The 15,660-nt window shown below is 47.4% G+C and overlaps 1 protein-coding gene across 1 annotated transcript in view; it reads right to left on the bottom strand.

Moving 5' to 3' along the window:
- The window catches only part of IFT88 (intraflagellar transport 88), a 201,417-nt gene that overhangs the window by 31,902 nt on the left and 153,855 nt on the right, over window positions 1-15,660 (bottom strand). The window contains exon 21 of the mRNA XM_063951641.1: window positions 13,159-13,211. Within this exon, the coding sequence (XP_063807711.1) occupies window positions 13,159-13,211 (53 nt within the window). The remainder of the gene's footprint in view (window positions 1-13,158; window positions 13,212-15,660) is intronic.

Raw genomic sequence — 15,660 nt, forward strand, 5'->3', positions numbered from 1 at the left:
GAATGTTTAGAATCCATCCGTGCTGTTGTAGCACTTCCCGAGATAGTGCTACTCCGACCAACAACTGCTCCTTGGACCTCGCCTTTATAAAGGAGATCGTCCAAGTACGGGATAATTAAAACTCCCTTTTTTCGAAGGAGTATCATCATTTCTGCCATTACCTTGGTAAACACCCTCGGTGCCGTGGACAGTCCAAACGGCAGTGTCTGGAATTGGTAATGGCAATCCTGTACCACAAATCTGAGGTACTCCTGGTGAGGATGGTAAATGGGGACATGCAGGTAAGCATCCTTGATGTCCAGGGATACCATGTAATCCCCCTCGTCCAGGCTTGCAATAACCGCCCTGAGCGATTCCATCTTGAACTTGAATTTTTTTTATGTATGTGTTCAAGGATTTCAAATTTAAAATGGGTCTCACCGAACCGTCCGGTTTCGGTACCACAAACAGTGTGGAATAGTAACCCCGTCCTTGTTGAAGTAGGGGCACCTTGACTATCACCTGCTGGGAATACAGCTTGTGAATTGCCTCTAGCACAGCCACCCTGCCCGAGGGAGTTGTTGGCAAGGCAGATTTGAGGAAACGGCGGGGGGGAAGACACCTCGAATTCCAGCTTGTACCCCTGAGATACTACTTGAAGGATCCAGGGATCCACCTGTGAGCGAGCCCACTGATCGCTGAAATTTTTGAGGGGGCCCCCCACCGTACCTGGCTCCGCCTGTGGAGCCCCACCGTCATGCGGCGGACTTGGAAGAAGCGGGGGAGGACTTTTGTTCCTGGGAACCTGCTGTTTGTTGCAGCTTTTTTCCCCTACCTCTGCCTCTAGACAGAAAGGACCCGCCTTTTCCCCGCCTGTTTTTCTGGGGTCGAAAGGACTGTACCTGATAATACGGCGCTTTCTTAGGCTGTGAGGGGACATGGGGCAAAAATGCTGACTTCCCAGCTGTTGCTGTGGAAACTAGGTCTGAGAGACCATCCCCGAATAACTCCTCACCCTTATAAGGCAAAACTTCCATGTGCCTTTTCGAATCTGCATCCCCTGTCCACTGCCGAGTCCATAAGCCTCTCCTAGCAGAAATGGACAATGCACTTATTCTAGATGCCAGCCGGCAGATCTCCCTCTGTGCATCTCTCATGTATAAGACTGAGTCTTTTATATGCTCTACGGTTAGCAATATAGTGTCCCTGTCTAGGGTGTCAATATTTTCCGACAGGGAATCTGACCATGCAGCAGCAGCACTGCACATCCATGCTGAAGCAATAGCTGGTCTCAGTATAATGCTTGAGTGTGTATATACAGACTTCAGGATCGCCTCCTGCTTTCTATCAGCAGGTTCCTTTAGGGCGGCCGTATCCGGAGACGGTAGTGCCACCTTTTTTGATAAACGTGTGAGCGCTTTATCCACCCTAGGGGGTGTTTCCCAACGTGACCTATCCTCTGGCGAGAAAGGGAACGCCATTAGTAACTTTTTAGAAATTACCAATTTTTTTATCGGGGAAAGCCCACGCTTCTTCACACACTTCATTTAATTCTTCAGATGGGGGAAAAACTATTGGTAGTTTTTTCTCCCCAAACATAATACCCTTTTTTGAGGTACCTGGGTTTATATCAGAAATGTGTAATACCTCTTTCATTGCCTCAATCATGCAACGAATGGCCCTAGTGGACATTAAATTAGACTCTTCGTCGTCGACACTGGTATCAGTATCCGTGTCGACATCTGTGTCTGCCATCTGAGGTAGTGGGCGCTTTAGAGCCCCTGATGGCCTTTGAGTCGTCTGGGCAGGCACGAGCTGAGAAGCCGGCTGTCCCGCATTTGGCATGTCGTCAAATTTTTTATGTAAGGAGTCGACACTTGCACGTAATTCCTTCCATAAGTCCATCCACTCAGGTGTCTGCCCCGCAGGGGGTGACATCACATTTATAGGCATCTGCTCTGCCTCCACATAAGCCTCCTCATCAAACATGTCGACACAGTCGTACCGACACACCGCACACACACAGGGAATGCTCTTAACAGGAGACAGGACCCCACAAAAGCCCTTTGGGGAGACAGACAGAGAGTATGCCAGCACACACCAGAGCGCTATATAATGCAGGGACTAACTGAATTATGTCCCCTTATAGCTGCTATAAGTTATACTGCGCCTAAATTTAGTGCCCCCCCTCTCTTTTTTACCCTTTCTGTAGTGCAGACTGCAGGGGAGAGCCAGGGAGCTTCCTTCCAGCGAAGCTGTGAGGGAGAAATGGCGCCAGTGTGCTGAGGGAGATAGCTCCGCCCCTTTTTCGGATGACTTTTCTCCCGCTTTTTTATGGATTCTGGCAGGGGTAATTATCACATATATAGCCTCTGGGGCTATATATTGTGATTATTTTGCCAGCCAAGGTGTTTATATTGCTGCTCAGGGCGCCCCCCCCCAGCGCCCTGCACCCATCAGTGACCGGAGTGTGAGGTGTACAGAGGAGCAATGGCGCACAGCTGCAGTGCTGTGCGCTACCTTGGTGAAGACTGAAGTCTTCTGCCGCCGATTTTCCGGACCATCTTCATGCTTCTGGCTCTGTAAGGGGGACGGCGGCGCGGCTCCGGGAACGAAAACCAAGGACGGGTCCTGCGGTCGATCCCTCTGGAGCTAATGGTGTCCAGTAGCCTAAGAAGCCCAAGCTAGCTGCAAGCAGGTAGGTTCGCTTCTTCTCCCCTTAGTCCCTCGTTGCAGTGAGCCTGTTGCCAGCAGGTCTCACTGTAAAATAAAAAACCTAAAATATACTTTCTTTCTAGGAGCTCAGGAGAGCCCCTAGTGTGCATCCAGCTCGGCCGGGCACAGAAATCTAACTGAGGTCTGGAGGAGGGGCATAGAGGGAGGAGCCAGTGCACACCAGATAGTACCTAATCTTTCTTTTAGAGTGCCCAGTCTCCTGCGGAGCCCGTCTATTCCCCATGGTCCTTACGGAGTTCCCAGCATCCACCAGGACGTCAGAGAAATATCTTTATTGGTGACACTGCAAATAGCATTAAAGGGAAAGTATTCCTTTTTGCAGATGACACAAAGGTATGCAACAGGGCAGACGCACCAGGAGGGGTAAAACAAATTATTGAAAATCTAGGTAGACTAGAGGTATGGTCAAGGGTGTGGCAATTACAGTTTAATGCCAAAAAATGCAAAATCATGCACTTGGGTCTCAAAAATCCAAAGGCTAAATATAGTATTGATGGCACTATACTGGAAACTACTGAGGAGGAAAGGGATCTAGGAGTCACTATTTCAGGCGACTTAAAGGCAGGTAAGCAATGTAACAAAGCAATGAGGAAGGCTAGTCAGATGCTTGGCTGCACTGGGAGAGGAATCAGCAGCAGAAATAAAGAAGTAATAATGCCATTGTATAGGTCATTGGTATGGCCTCATCTATAATACTGTGTTCAATTCTGGAGACCATATCTTCAAAAGAATATTATTAATACATTAGAGACTGTACAAAGAAGGGCAACTAAAATGGTACATGGCCTACATCACAAAACATACCCAGAAAGAAGAAAAAATCTCAATATGTATAGTTTGGAGCAGAGAAGGGAAAGGGGGGAGATGATAGAAACTTTCAAATACTTCAAGGGTTTTAACAAAGTCCAGGAGGGAAACATTCTCCAAATGAAGAGAAGCAACAGGACACAAGGACATGCACTGAGACTGGAGGGGGGGGAGGTTCAAGGTAAATTTGTGGAAAAATTACTTCACAGAAAGGTTAGTGGACAAGTGGAATAGCCTCTCATCAGAGGTGGTAGAGGCTAAGACAGTAGAGCAATTTAAACATGCACGGGATAGACCTAAGGATATCCTTACAAAAGAAAAAATAAGGATCAAATAAGGTTTGAGATAAAAATATGATAAAAAAAAAGGGGCAGACTAGATGGGCCAAGTAGTTATTATCTGCCATCAAATTCTATGTTTCTATGAAGCAAAGGAAGGGCGGGAAGGAAGAAAAATTAAGGAAAATGGAAGGGAGGGAAGATTAAAGAAGAAAAAATAAGAATTTACTCACCGGTAATTCTATTTATCGTAGTCCGTAGTGGATGCTGGGTACTCCGTAAGGACCATGGGGTATAGACGGGCTCCGCAGGAGACTGGGCACTCTTAAAAGAAAGATTAGGTACTATATCTGGTGTGCACTGGCTCCTCCCTCTATGCCCCTCCTCCAGACCTCAGTTAGGGAAACTGTGCCCGGAAGAGCTGACATTACTAGGAAAGGATTTGGAATCCAGGGTAAGACTCATACCAGCCACACCAATCACACTGTACAACTCGTGATAACTATACCCAGTTAACAGTATGAACAATAACTGAGCCTCTCTCAACAGATGGCTCTTACAATAACCCTTTAGTTAAGCAATAACTATATACATGTATTGCAGAGAGTCCGCACTTGGGACGGGCTCCCAGCATCCACTACGGACTACGAGAAATAGAATTACCGGTGAGTAAATTCTTATTTTCTCTGACGTCCTAGTGGATGCTGGGTACTCCGTAAGGACCATGGGGATTATACCAAAGCTCCCAAACGGGCGGGAGAGTGCGGATGACTCTGCAGCACCGAATGAGCAAACTCAAGGTCCTCCTCAGCCAGGGTATCAAACTTGTAGAATTTTGCAAAAGTGTTTGAACCCGACCAAGTAGCAGCTCGGCAAAGTTGTAAAGCCGAGACCCCTCGGGCAGCCGCCCAAGAAGAGCCCACCTTCCTCGTGGAATGGGCTTTTACTGATTTAGGATGCGGCAGTCCAGCCGCAGAATGTGCAAGCTGAATGGTGCTACAGATCCAGCGAGCAATAGTCTGCTTTGAAGCAGGAGCACCCAGCTTGTTGGGTGCATGCAGGATAAATAGCGAGTCAGTTTTTCTGACTCTAGCCGTCCTGGAAACATAAAGTTTCAGGGCCCGGACTACATCCAGCAACTTGGAATCCTCCAAGTCCCTAGTAGCCGCAGGCACCACAATAGGTTGGTTCAAATGAAACGATGATACCACCTTAGGGAGAAATTGGGGACGAGTCCTCCATTCTGCCCTTTCCATATGGAAGATCAGATATGGGATTTTACATGACAAAGCCGCCAATTCTGACACACGCCTAGTCCAAGCTAAGGCCAAAAGCATGACCACTTTCCACGTGAGATATTTTAGCTCCACGGTCTTAAGTGGCTCAAACCAGTGGGATTTTAGGAATCCAACACACGTTAAGATCCCAAGGTGCCACTGGAGGCACAAAAGGGCTGAATATGCAGCACCCCTGTAACAACGTCCGAACTTCAGGCAGTGAAGCCAGTTCTTTTTGAGAGAAAAAGGGATAGGGCCGAAATCTTGGCCTTTATGGATCCTAATTTTAGGCCCATAGTCACTCCTGACTGTAGGAAGTGCAGGAATCGACCCCCCTGGAATTCCTCTGTAGGGCCTTCCCGGCCACACACCAAGCAACCTATTTTCGCCATATACAGTGAAAAAGTCTTGCTGTCACGTCTTTCCTAGCCTTTATCAGCGTAGGAATAACTGCATCCGGAATGCCCTTTTCCGCTAGGATCCGGCGTTCAACCACCATGCCGTCCAACGCAGCCGCGGTAAGTCTTGGATCAGACAGGGTCCCTGTTGCAACATGTCCTGACTGAGAGGCAGAGGCCATGGGTCCTCTGAGAGCATTTCTTGCAGTTCCGGGTACCGAGTCCTTCTTGGCCAATCCGGAGCAAAGAATATTGTTCACACTCCTCCGTTTATTACAATTCTCAGCCCTTGGGTCTGAGAGGAAGAGGAGGGAATATATAGACCGACTGGAACACCCACGGTGTTACTAGTGCGACCACAGCTATCGCCTGAGAGTCCCTTGACCCAGCGTAAAACCTTTTTTATCTTTTTATTGAGGTGGGACGCCATGTAGTCCACCTGAGGCAGTTTCCATCAATTTGCAAAACTGCGTGAAGACTTCCTGATGAAGTCACCACTTTCCCGGGTGGAGGTCGTGTCCACTCCCGGAATGAACACTGCTGACAGTGCGCTTACTTGATTCTCCGCCCAGCGAAGAATTCTGGTGGCTTCTACCCTCGCCACCCTGCTCCTTGTGCCGCCCTGGTGGTTTACATGAGCCCCTGCGGTCTGACTGGATCAGAACCGGTTGGTCGCGAAGCAGGAACTCCGCTTGACTTAGGGCGTTGTATATGGCCCTTAGTTCCAGGATATTGATGTGAAGGCAAGTCTGTTGGCTTGACCACAACCTTGGAATTTTCTTCCCTGTGTAACTGCCCCCCACCCTCGGAGGCTTGCATCCGTGGTCACCAGGACCCAGTCCTGAATGCCGAATCTGCGGCCCTCGAGAAGGTGAGCACTCCGCAGCCACCACAGGAGAGACACCCTGGCCCTGGGGGATAGGGTGATTAACCGATGCATCTGAAGATGTGATCCGGACCACTTGTCCAGTAAGTTCCATTGTCCTTGCATGGAACCAGCCGAAGGGGATGGCCTCGAGTGCAGTGATGCACTGACACCTGTTTTGGTTTTCAATGGATTCCTGACCAGTGTCATGAGCTCCTGAGCTCTCTCTATCGGGAGATAAACCCTCTTCTGGTCTGTGTCTAGGATCATGCCTAGGCGAGGCAGATTAGCTGTAGGAACCAACTGCGACTTTGGAATATATAGAATCCAGTCGTGTTGCCGTTTCACTTCCAGAGAAGGTGATACGCTGTCCAGCAACTGCTCTCTTGATCTCGCTTTTATGAGGAGATCATCCAAGTATGTGATAATAGTGACACCTTGCTTCCGCAGGAGCACCATCATATCCGCCATTACCTTGGTGAAATTGGTAATGACAATCCCGTACCGCAATTCTGAGGTACGCCTGATGAGGTGGATAAATGGGGTCACGAAGGTATGCATCCCTTATGTCCCGATTCATTTCAGGCATGCAATGACCGCTCTTAGCGATTCCATCTTGAACCTGAACCTTTTCAGGTATATGTTCAGGGATTTTAATTCAATATGGGTCTAACCGAACCGTCTGGTTTTGGGATTATAACATGGTCGAATAATAACACCCTCTTGTTGAAGGAGGGGACCCTTGACCACCACCTGTTGAAGATACAATTTACGAATTGCAGTTAACACTGGCTCCCTCTCTTGGGGGGAAGCCCGCCTGGTCCTCGGTGAGGGGGCATCTTCTCACAGTCCAGCCTGTATCCATGCGATACAATTTCTATTGCCCAGGGATCTAACAGGGAGTGAACCCACTTGTGGCTGAACTTACGAAGGCGTGTCCCCACCGGGCCTAGCTCCGCCTGTGGAGCCCCAGCGACATGCGGTGGATTTTTGTAGAGGCCGGGGAGGACTTCTGTTCCTGGGGACTAGCTGTGTTGTACAGCTTCATTCCTCTGCCCCCGGCTCTGACAAGAAAGGACGCACCTCAGACTTTCTTGTTTCTTTATTCGAAAAGCTGCATTTAATAATGTCGTACTTTCCTAGGCTGTGCAGGAATATAAGGCAAAATATCAGAATTACCAGCTATAACTGTGGAGACCAGGCCCGAGAACCTTTCTCCACACAATCCTCAGCCTTCCATATGCCTCTTAAGTCGGCATCATCTGTCCAATGTATATTCTAGAGGACAAGTCAAGCAGAAATCGACATAGCTTTTGTCTCTAGGACCCAGTATACTCATGTCCCTTTGGGCATGCTTTATAATTCTATATCTATCACTTAAGACAGCATCTTAAAATATTTATATGCATACTAGGGTCTCAATCTCTGCTGATGAGGTACCTGTCCACGCTGCCACAGCGCTATAAACCCATGCCGACACAATCGCCGGTCTGGGTAGTATACTAGAATGTGCACGCTATCTGCAGGATCCCTGAGAATAGCAAGTGCTACCGTCTGTGCAAACAGGACACCCCAGGGGAAGATTCTCAACACATCCTGGCCCTAGTGGGGAAAGGATACAGCCTGAGAATTCTCTTGTGGGAAGCTGCCGTCTCGTCTGGAGATTCCCGCTCTTTTTCCTCATGAGAGGAGGGAAATTTACCTCAGCATTCTTCCCCTTAACATGTGTACTCTCGTGTCAGGGACAGATGAGTCATCAGTGATATGCAAATCATCTTTTATTCCAATAATCATATATTGAATATCTTTTAGCCCTCTTGGCTGTAACTTTGCATTATCGTAGTCGACAGTGGAGTTAAACTCCGTGTCGATACTTTGTTATTTTGGATAGTGAACATAGAGAGACTCTGAAGGACTCTGTGACATAGGGACAGACCAGGGTAGATATCCTTTCTGTTCCCTAACCTTTTGTGCAATAATTTTACCTCAGCACTTACACATATCCAAACAGGTGTCGGCGTTGTTGACGGAGACACCCTCCCACACACTTATCCGCTCTATCACCTCCTTAGAGGAGCCTTTTACCTCAGACATGTCGACACACGCGTACCGACACACCACACACACAGGGGATGCTCTATTTGAAGACAGTTCCCCCACCAGGCCCTTTGGAGAGACAGAGAGAGAGTATGCCAGCACACACCACAGCGCTATATAATACAGGGATGTACACTATACTGAGTGATTTTTCCCCTATAGCAGCTTATATACACAGTTTTGCGCCTAAATTTATGTGCCCCCCCTCTCTTTTTTACCCTTTGTGTACCAGGATACTGCAGGGGAGAGCCTGGGGAGCTTCCTTCCAGCTGAGCTGTGAAGAGAAAATGGCGCCGGTGTGCTGAGGAAGAAGGCCCGGCCCCCTCAGCGGCGGGCTTCTGTCCTTTTATGTACTTTAATGGCGGGGGTTAATGCACATATACAGTTTATCAGACTGTATTATGTGCTTTTCGCCAAGTAAGGTAATCTAATTGCTGCCCAGGGCGCCCCCCCCCCAGCGCCCTGCACCCATCAGTGACCGGAGTGTGTGGTGTGCTAAGGGAGCAATGGCGCACAGCTGCAGTGCTGTGCGCTACCTTAATGAAGACCGGAGTCTTCAGCCGCCGATTTTCAACTTCTCTTCGTTCTTCTGGCTCTGCAAGGGGGGCGGCGGCGCGGCTCCGGGACCGGACGACCGAGGACTGGGCCTGTGTTCGATCCCTCTGGAGCTAATGGTGTCCAGTAGCCTTAGAAGCCCAAGCTAGCTGCAAGCAGGTAGGTTCGCTTCTCTCCCCTCAGTCCCACGTAGCAGTGAGTCTGTTGCCAGCAGATCTCACTGAAAATAAAAAACCTAACAAATACTTTCTTTCTAGGAAGCTCAGGAGAGCCCCTAGGGTGCATCCAGCTCTGGCCGGGCACAGATACTAACTGAGGTCTGGAGGAGGGGCATAGAGGGAGGAGCCAGTGCACACCAGATATAGTACCTAATCTTTCTTTTAAGAGTGCCCAGTCTCCTGCGGAGCCCGTCTATACCCCATGGTCCTTACGGAGTACCCAGCATCCACTAGGACGTAGGAAGGAAGGAAGGAAGGAAGGAAGGAAGGAAGGAAGGAAGGAAGGAAGGAAGGAAGGAAGGAAGGAAGGAAGGAAGGAAGGAGGGAAGATTAAGGAAGGAAGGGAGAGAAGGAAAAGGAAGGGAGGGAAGATTAAGGAATGGAGGGAAGGAAGAAAAATTAAGGGAGTAACGGAAAGAAAAAAGGAAGGAAAAGGAAGAGAGGGAAGGAAGAAAAACGGAAGGAAGGGAGGGAAAGACAGAAAATGAAGGAAAGGAGGGTAGGAATGAGGTCCCAATAATTTATTTAGGATGTGAAGGAGACAAAGAAAAAATATATATTTATTCCTCAGTCTGAATTGCAGCAAAACTCTCCATGGAATAAAGTTTTTAAACAGAATTCTTTGTATTGATAATTACTTATTAACCATCAATGAGATATGAAGAGTATGGATTTTAACAGACACTGGGGTATATTTACTAAGGTCCCGATTTTGACCGAGATGCCGTTTTTTCTTCAAAGTGTCATCTCGGTAATTTACTAAGCAAAAATCACGGCAGTGATGAGGGCATTCGTAATATTTTGGAAGTCCTAGGAAAAAATCACGAATCAATACACCATCGGTCAAATACGCCTGCAATTTGGTAGAAATCGGGAATTTACTAAAAAGTGCAAATCAATAACACTGCCGACAATAGCCAAACACTGCCGTGCAGAAATACAAATCGTAAAAAAGTGCTAAAAAAAAAACAGACCTGCTTTTTTATCCCGTGTTTGGATAGGCATGCAGGGATCCATGAGATCCGTGCATGTTTATCAGTGGGAAGGGGATGGGAAAGTGTTAATTTTTTGGAAAAAAATTGTGTGGGGTCCCCCCTCCTAAGCCAAACCAGCCTCGGGCTTTTTGAGCCGGTCCTGGTTGGAAAAATATGGGGGAAAAATTGACAGGGGTTCCCCCATATTTAAACAACCAGCACCGGGCTCTGCGCCTGGTCCTGGTTCCAAAAATACGGGGGACAAAAAGCGTAGGGGTCCCCCGTATTTTTGAAACCAGCACCGGGCTCCACTAGCTGGACAGATAATGCCACAGCCGGGGGTCACTTTTATACAGCGCCCTGCGGCCGTGGCATTAAATACCCAACTAGTCACCCCTGGCCGGGGAACCCTGGAGGAGTGGGAACCCCTTCAATCAAGGGGTCCCCCCCCTCCAGCCACCCAAGGGCCAGGGGTGAAGCCCGAGGCTGTCCCCCCCCATCCAATGGGCTGCGGATGGGAGGCTGATAGCCTTTGTTGTAAGTTATGAATATTGTTTTTAGTAGCAGTACTACAAGTCCCAGCAAGCCTCCCCCGCAAGCTGGTACTTGGAGAACCACAAGTACCAGCATGCGGCGGAAAACCGGGCCCGCTGGTACCTGTAGTACTACTACTAAAAAAATACCCCAATAAAGACATAACACACACACCTTGAAAGTATAACTTTAATGCATACATACACACCACCATATACACATATTTACCTTATGTTCACACGAGGGTCGGTCCTCTTCTCCATGTAGAATCCATGGTGTACCTGTTGAAAAAATTCTACTCACCAAATCCAGTGTAGAGGGCTCCTCGGGTAATCCATTTGTAATCCACGTACTTGTCAAAATAAAAAAACGGACACCCGACCACGAACTGAAAGAGGCCCCATGTTTTCACATGGGACCCCTTTCCCCGAATGCCAGAAACCCCCTCTGACTTATGTCTAAGAGGGTTTCTTCAGCCAATCAGGGAGCGCCACGTTGTGGCACCCTCCTGATCGGCTGTGTGCTCCTGTACTGTCTGACAGGCGGCACACGGCAGTGTTACAATGTAGCGCCTATGCGCTCCATTGTAACCAATGGTGGGAACTTTGTGGTCAGCGGTGAGGTTACTTTCGGTCACCCGCTGACCACAAAGTTCCCACCATTGGTTACAATGGAGCGCATAGGCGCTACATTGTAACACTGCCGTGTGCCGCCTGTCATACAGTACAGGAGCACACAGCCGATCAGGAGGGCGCCACAACGTGGCGCTCCCTGATTGGCTGAAGAAACCCTCTTAGACTTAAGTCAGAGGGGGTTTCTGGCATTCGGGGAAAGGGGTCCCATGTGAAAACATGGGGCCTCTTTCAGTTCGTGGTCGGGTGTCCGTTTTTTTATTTTTACAAGTACGTGGATTACAAATGGATTACCCGAGGAGCCCTCTACACTGGATTTGGTGAGTAGAATTTTTTCAACAGGTACACCATGGATTCTACATGGAGAAGAGGACCGACCCTCGTGTGAACATAAGGTAAATATGTGTATATGGTGGTGTGTATGTATGCATTAAAGTTATACTTTCAAGGTGTGTGTGTTATGTCTTTATTGGGGTATTTTTTAGTAGTAGTACTACTACAGGTACCAGCGGGCCCGGTTTTCCGCCGCATGCTGGTACTTGTGGTTCTCCAAGTACCAGCTTGCGGGGGAGGCTTGCTGGGACTTGTAGTACTGCTACTAAAAACAATATTCATTTTTTGACAAAAAGGCTATCAGCCTCCCATCCGCAGCCCATTGGATGGGGGGGGACAGCCTCGGGCTTCACCCCTGGCCCTTGGGTGGCTGGAGGGGCCCTTGATTGAAGGGGTTCCCACTCCTCCAGGGTACCCCGGCCAGGGGTGACTAGTTGGGTATTTAATGCCACGGCCGCAGGGCGCTGTATAAAAGTGACCCCCGGCTGTGGCATTATCTGTCCAGCTAGTGGAGCCCGGTGCTGGTTTAAAAAATACGGGGGACTCCTACGCTTTTTGTCCTCCGTATTTTTGGAACCAGGACCAGGCGCAGAGCCCGGTGCTGGTTGCTTAAATATGGGGGAACCCCTGTCAATTTTTTCCCCATATTTTTGCAACCAGGGCCGGCTCAAAGAGCCCGAGGCTGGTTTGGCTTAGGAGGGGGGACCCCACGCAATTTTTTTTAAAGTTTAAACATTTTTTTTTTTTTTTTACAAGGTGCACAATGAAGCCCAGCACGGATCTCTGCGCCGAGATTCATTGTATTAAAGTCGGCAGTGTTTTACAAGTCACTCACGTAAAACACTGCCTAAAAAAACGAATGACATCGACATCGGAAAAACCGAAAATGCAGAATACGGCAGCTTAGTAAATTAGTCGTAATCAATTCAAAAAGTTGCATATTTACACTTTTGATGTCATTCGTGATTGAACTTTGACCTCAAACGGAAAATTACGAATGTTAGTAAATTTACCCCACTGTATTCTTTCAACATTTTGTCTAGAGCTACTGCACTAAAGGAAAAGGTGATATGTAAACAAATTTTTCAGGTGTAAATGTATTGCTGTGTTTGCAGCTATTAGGAAACGACACTATGCGTGCATGTTTTTTCAGTGGTGCGTATTCGACAAATTTATTAGCTTTACTATCCATAAAGACGGTGTGACCTAGCCAGTATTGCTAGCATTTGCTCACTGCCCAGTTACCGCCCATTTACAGAAAGTGTGGTCCATGGATGGATGGATCAATCTGTACACACTAGCGATGTCCGTCCCACTCTTTGTGTGGAATGCGCATTATGCTAAAATCCACGACAGCCGTCCACATTTCCACTTGTATCCTACTCAGGATCAGTACGGCTATTCTGAGAAAGATGCATTTATCATTCACACAGACACAAAAAGAACAAGCAAAATAAATGTAACCAGACACCTACCACTTCTTCTATAGCAGCTCGCCACCATCAGCTGCCACTTCACCTGATTCGGTCTGCAGAAACAGCAAAATAATAAATATAACACACACATTATATACGTTATATATACACACACAAAAATGGCAGTTACTTTTTTTGCCAAAAAGTGAAACGTGCATAAGAGATATTAATGTAATATTATCAGGTGCAGAACCCCATATGCTCTTTCTGTAGACGTATGTTATATGGATAAAATGTAACATACACACAGGGAATACTGGGGGTCAGTTCTGCTGTTATACAGTATGGCAGTATGGTGTTATTGTAATAAACCATTTTGCTTTCAGCACTGAAACACAAACTGCCTTTGTTTCTCTTGGTTATGGACCTATGTGACTTAGATATATACCCAGACACATTCACCATTATGCACCAACAGACACTAGCTGTGCCAATCTGTGAGAATGTATCTGTGTTTACACAAATCCCTCTGGAGAGCTCACAAGCTCTGGCTACACACAGACCTCTGTGTACAGGTCGAGCTGTTTTGAAGTGAACATGTCACATTACACTTGTAGAAAAAACAGAAACTAGTTTTGTATCATTAAATAACTTAATTCAGACCTTTACCAAGAAACGTCATGAAGCAGCAGTTTTTATATATACATATATTATTCAAAAATGAATACCCATTAAAGCTTGCCTGCAAGTAGCTATAGTGAGTAATTGCAGAAAAAAGTATGAAAGATGTTTTTGTTCTGGGCTTTAACATCTTCAATTAATAAAACTTCAAAACATTACACAGCTCCACTTCTAGCACCACAAAAGTGGGAGTAAAGGTGCTGGCTTCTAGCACCACAAAAGAGGGAGTAAAGGTGCTGGCTTCTAGCACCACAAAAGTGGGAGTAATTGTGCTGGCTTCTAGCACCACAAAAGAGGGAGTAAAGGTGCTGGCTTCTAGCACCACAAAGGTGGGAGTAAAGGTGCTGGCTTTTAGCACCACAAAAGAGAACGTAAAGGTACTGGGAGTAAAGTGGAAGTAAAGGTGTTGGCTTCTAGTACCACAAAAGAGGGAGTAAAGGTGCTGGCTTCTAGTACCACAAAAGAGGGAGTAAAGGTGCTGGCTTCTAGTACCACCAAAGAGGGAGTAAAGGTGCTGGCTTCTAGCACCACAAAAGAGAGAGTAAAGGTGCTGGCTTCTAGCACCACAAAAGAGAGAGAGAGTAAAGGTGCTGGCTTCTAGCACCACAAAAGTGGGAGTAAAGGTGCTGGCTTTTAGCACCACGAAAGAGAGTAAAGGTGCTGGGAGTAAAGTGGAAGTAAAGGTGTTGGCTTCTAGAACCACAAAAGAGGGAGTAAAGGTGCTGGCTTCTAGTATCACAATACAGGGAGTAAAGGTGCTGGCTTCTAGTACCACCAAATAGGGAGTAAAGGTGCTGGCTTCTAGCACCACAAAAGAGGGAGTAAAGGTGCTGGCTTCTAGCACCACAAAAGAGGGAGTAAAGGTGCTGGGAGTAAAGTGGAAGTAAAGGTGTTGGCTTCTAGTACCATCAAAGAGGGAGTAAAGGTGCTGGCTTTTAGCACCACAAAAGTGGGAGTAAAGGTGCTGGCTTCTAGTACCACAAAAGAGGGAGTAAAGGTGCTGGCTTCTAGTACCACAAAAGAAGGAGTAAAGGTGCTGGCTTCTAGCACCACAAAATAGGATTTTAATTACCTACCGGTAAATCCTTTTCTCGTAGTCCGTAGAGGATACTGGGATTCATTTAGTACAAAGGGATATAGACGGGTCCACTAGGAGCCATGGGCACTTTAAGAATTTGATAGTGTGGGCTGGCTCCTCCCTCTATGCCCCTCCCACCAGACTCAGTCTAGGAAACTATGCCAGAGGAGACTGACATACTTTGATAAAGGATAGTGGTGAGATTCCAAACCAGCACACACAACAAGAGGAAAGCCAAGCTAACCAAACTTGAAATAAGAACAACAACGGCTGAACCAACATTACTTAACAAAGTAACAGTGCAGGAAGAACGAAGCACTGGGCGGGCACCCAGTATCCTCTATGGACTACGAGAAAAGGATTTACCGGTAGGTAATTAAAATCCGATTTTCTCTTATGTCTTAGAGGATACTGGGATCCACATTAGTACCATGGGGATGTACCAAAGCTCCCAAACCGGGTGGGAGAGTGCTGAGGTTCCTGCAGAACTGATAGACCAAACTGAAGGTCCTCAAAGGCCAAAGTATCGAACTTGTAGAACTTAGCAAACGTGTTCGAACCTGACCAAGTAGCTGCTCGGCAGAGCTGTAAAGCCAATACACCCCGGGCAGCCGCCCAGGAAGAACTGACAGAGTAGAGTGGGCCTGTACAGATTTTGGACATGGCAAACTTGCCTTGAAATAAGCATGCTGAATAGTAAGTTTGATCCAGCGTGCAATTGTCTGCTTAGAAGCAGGACCCCCAATCTTATTGGGATCATAAAGAACAAACAGCGAGTCCGTCTTTCTGTGATGAGCTGTTCT

This window comes from Pseudophryne corroboree, chromosome 2 (assembly GCF_028390025.1).
Source record: "Pseudophryne corroboree isolate aPseCor3 chromosome 2, aPseCor3.hap2, whole genome shotgun sequence".
Classification (NCBI taxonomy): domain Eukaryota; kingdom Metazoa; phylum Chordata; class Amphibia; order Anura; family Myobatrachidae; genus Pseudophryne; species Pseudophryne corroboree.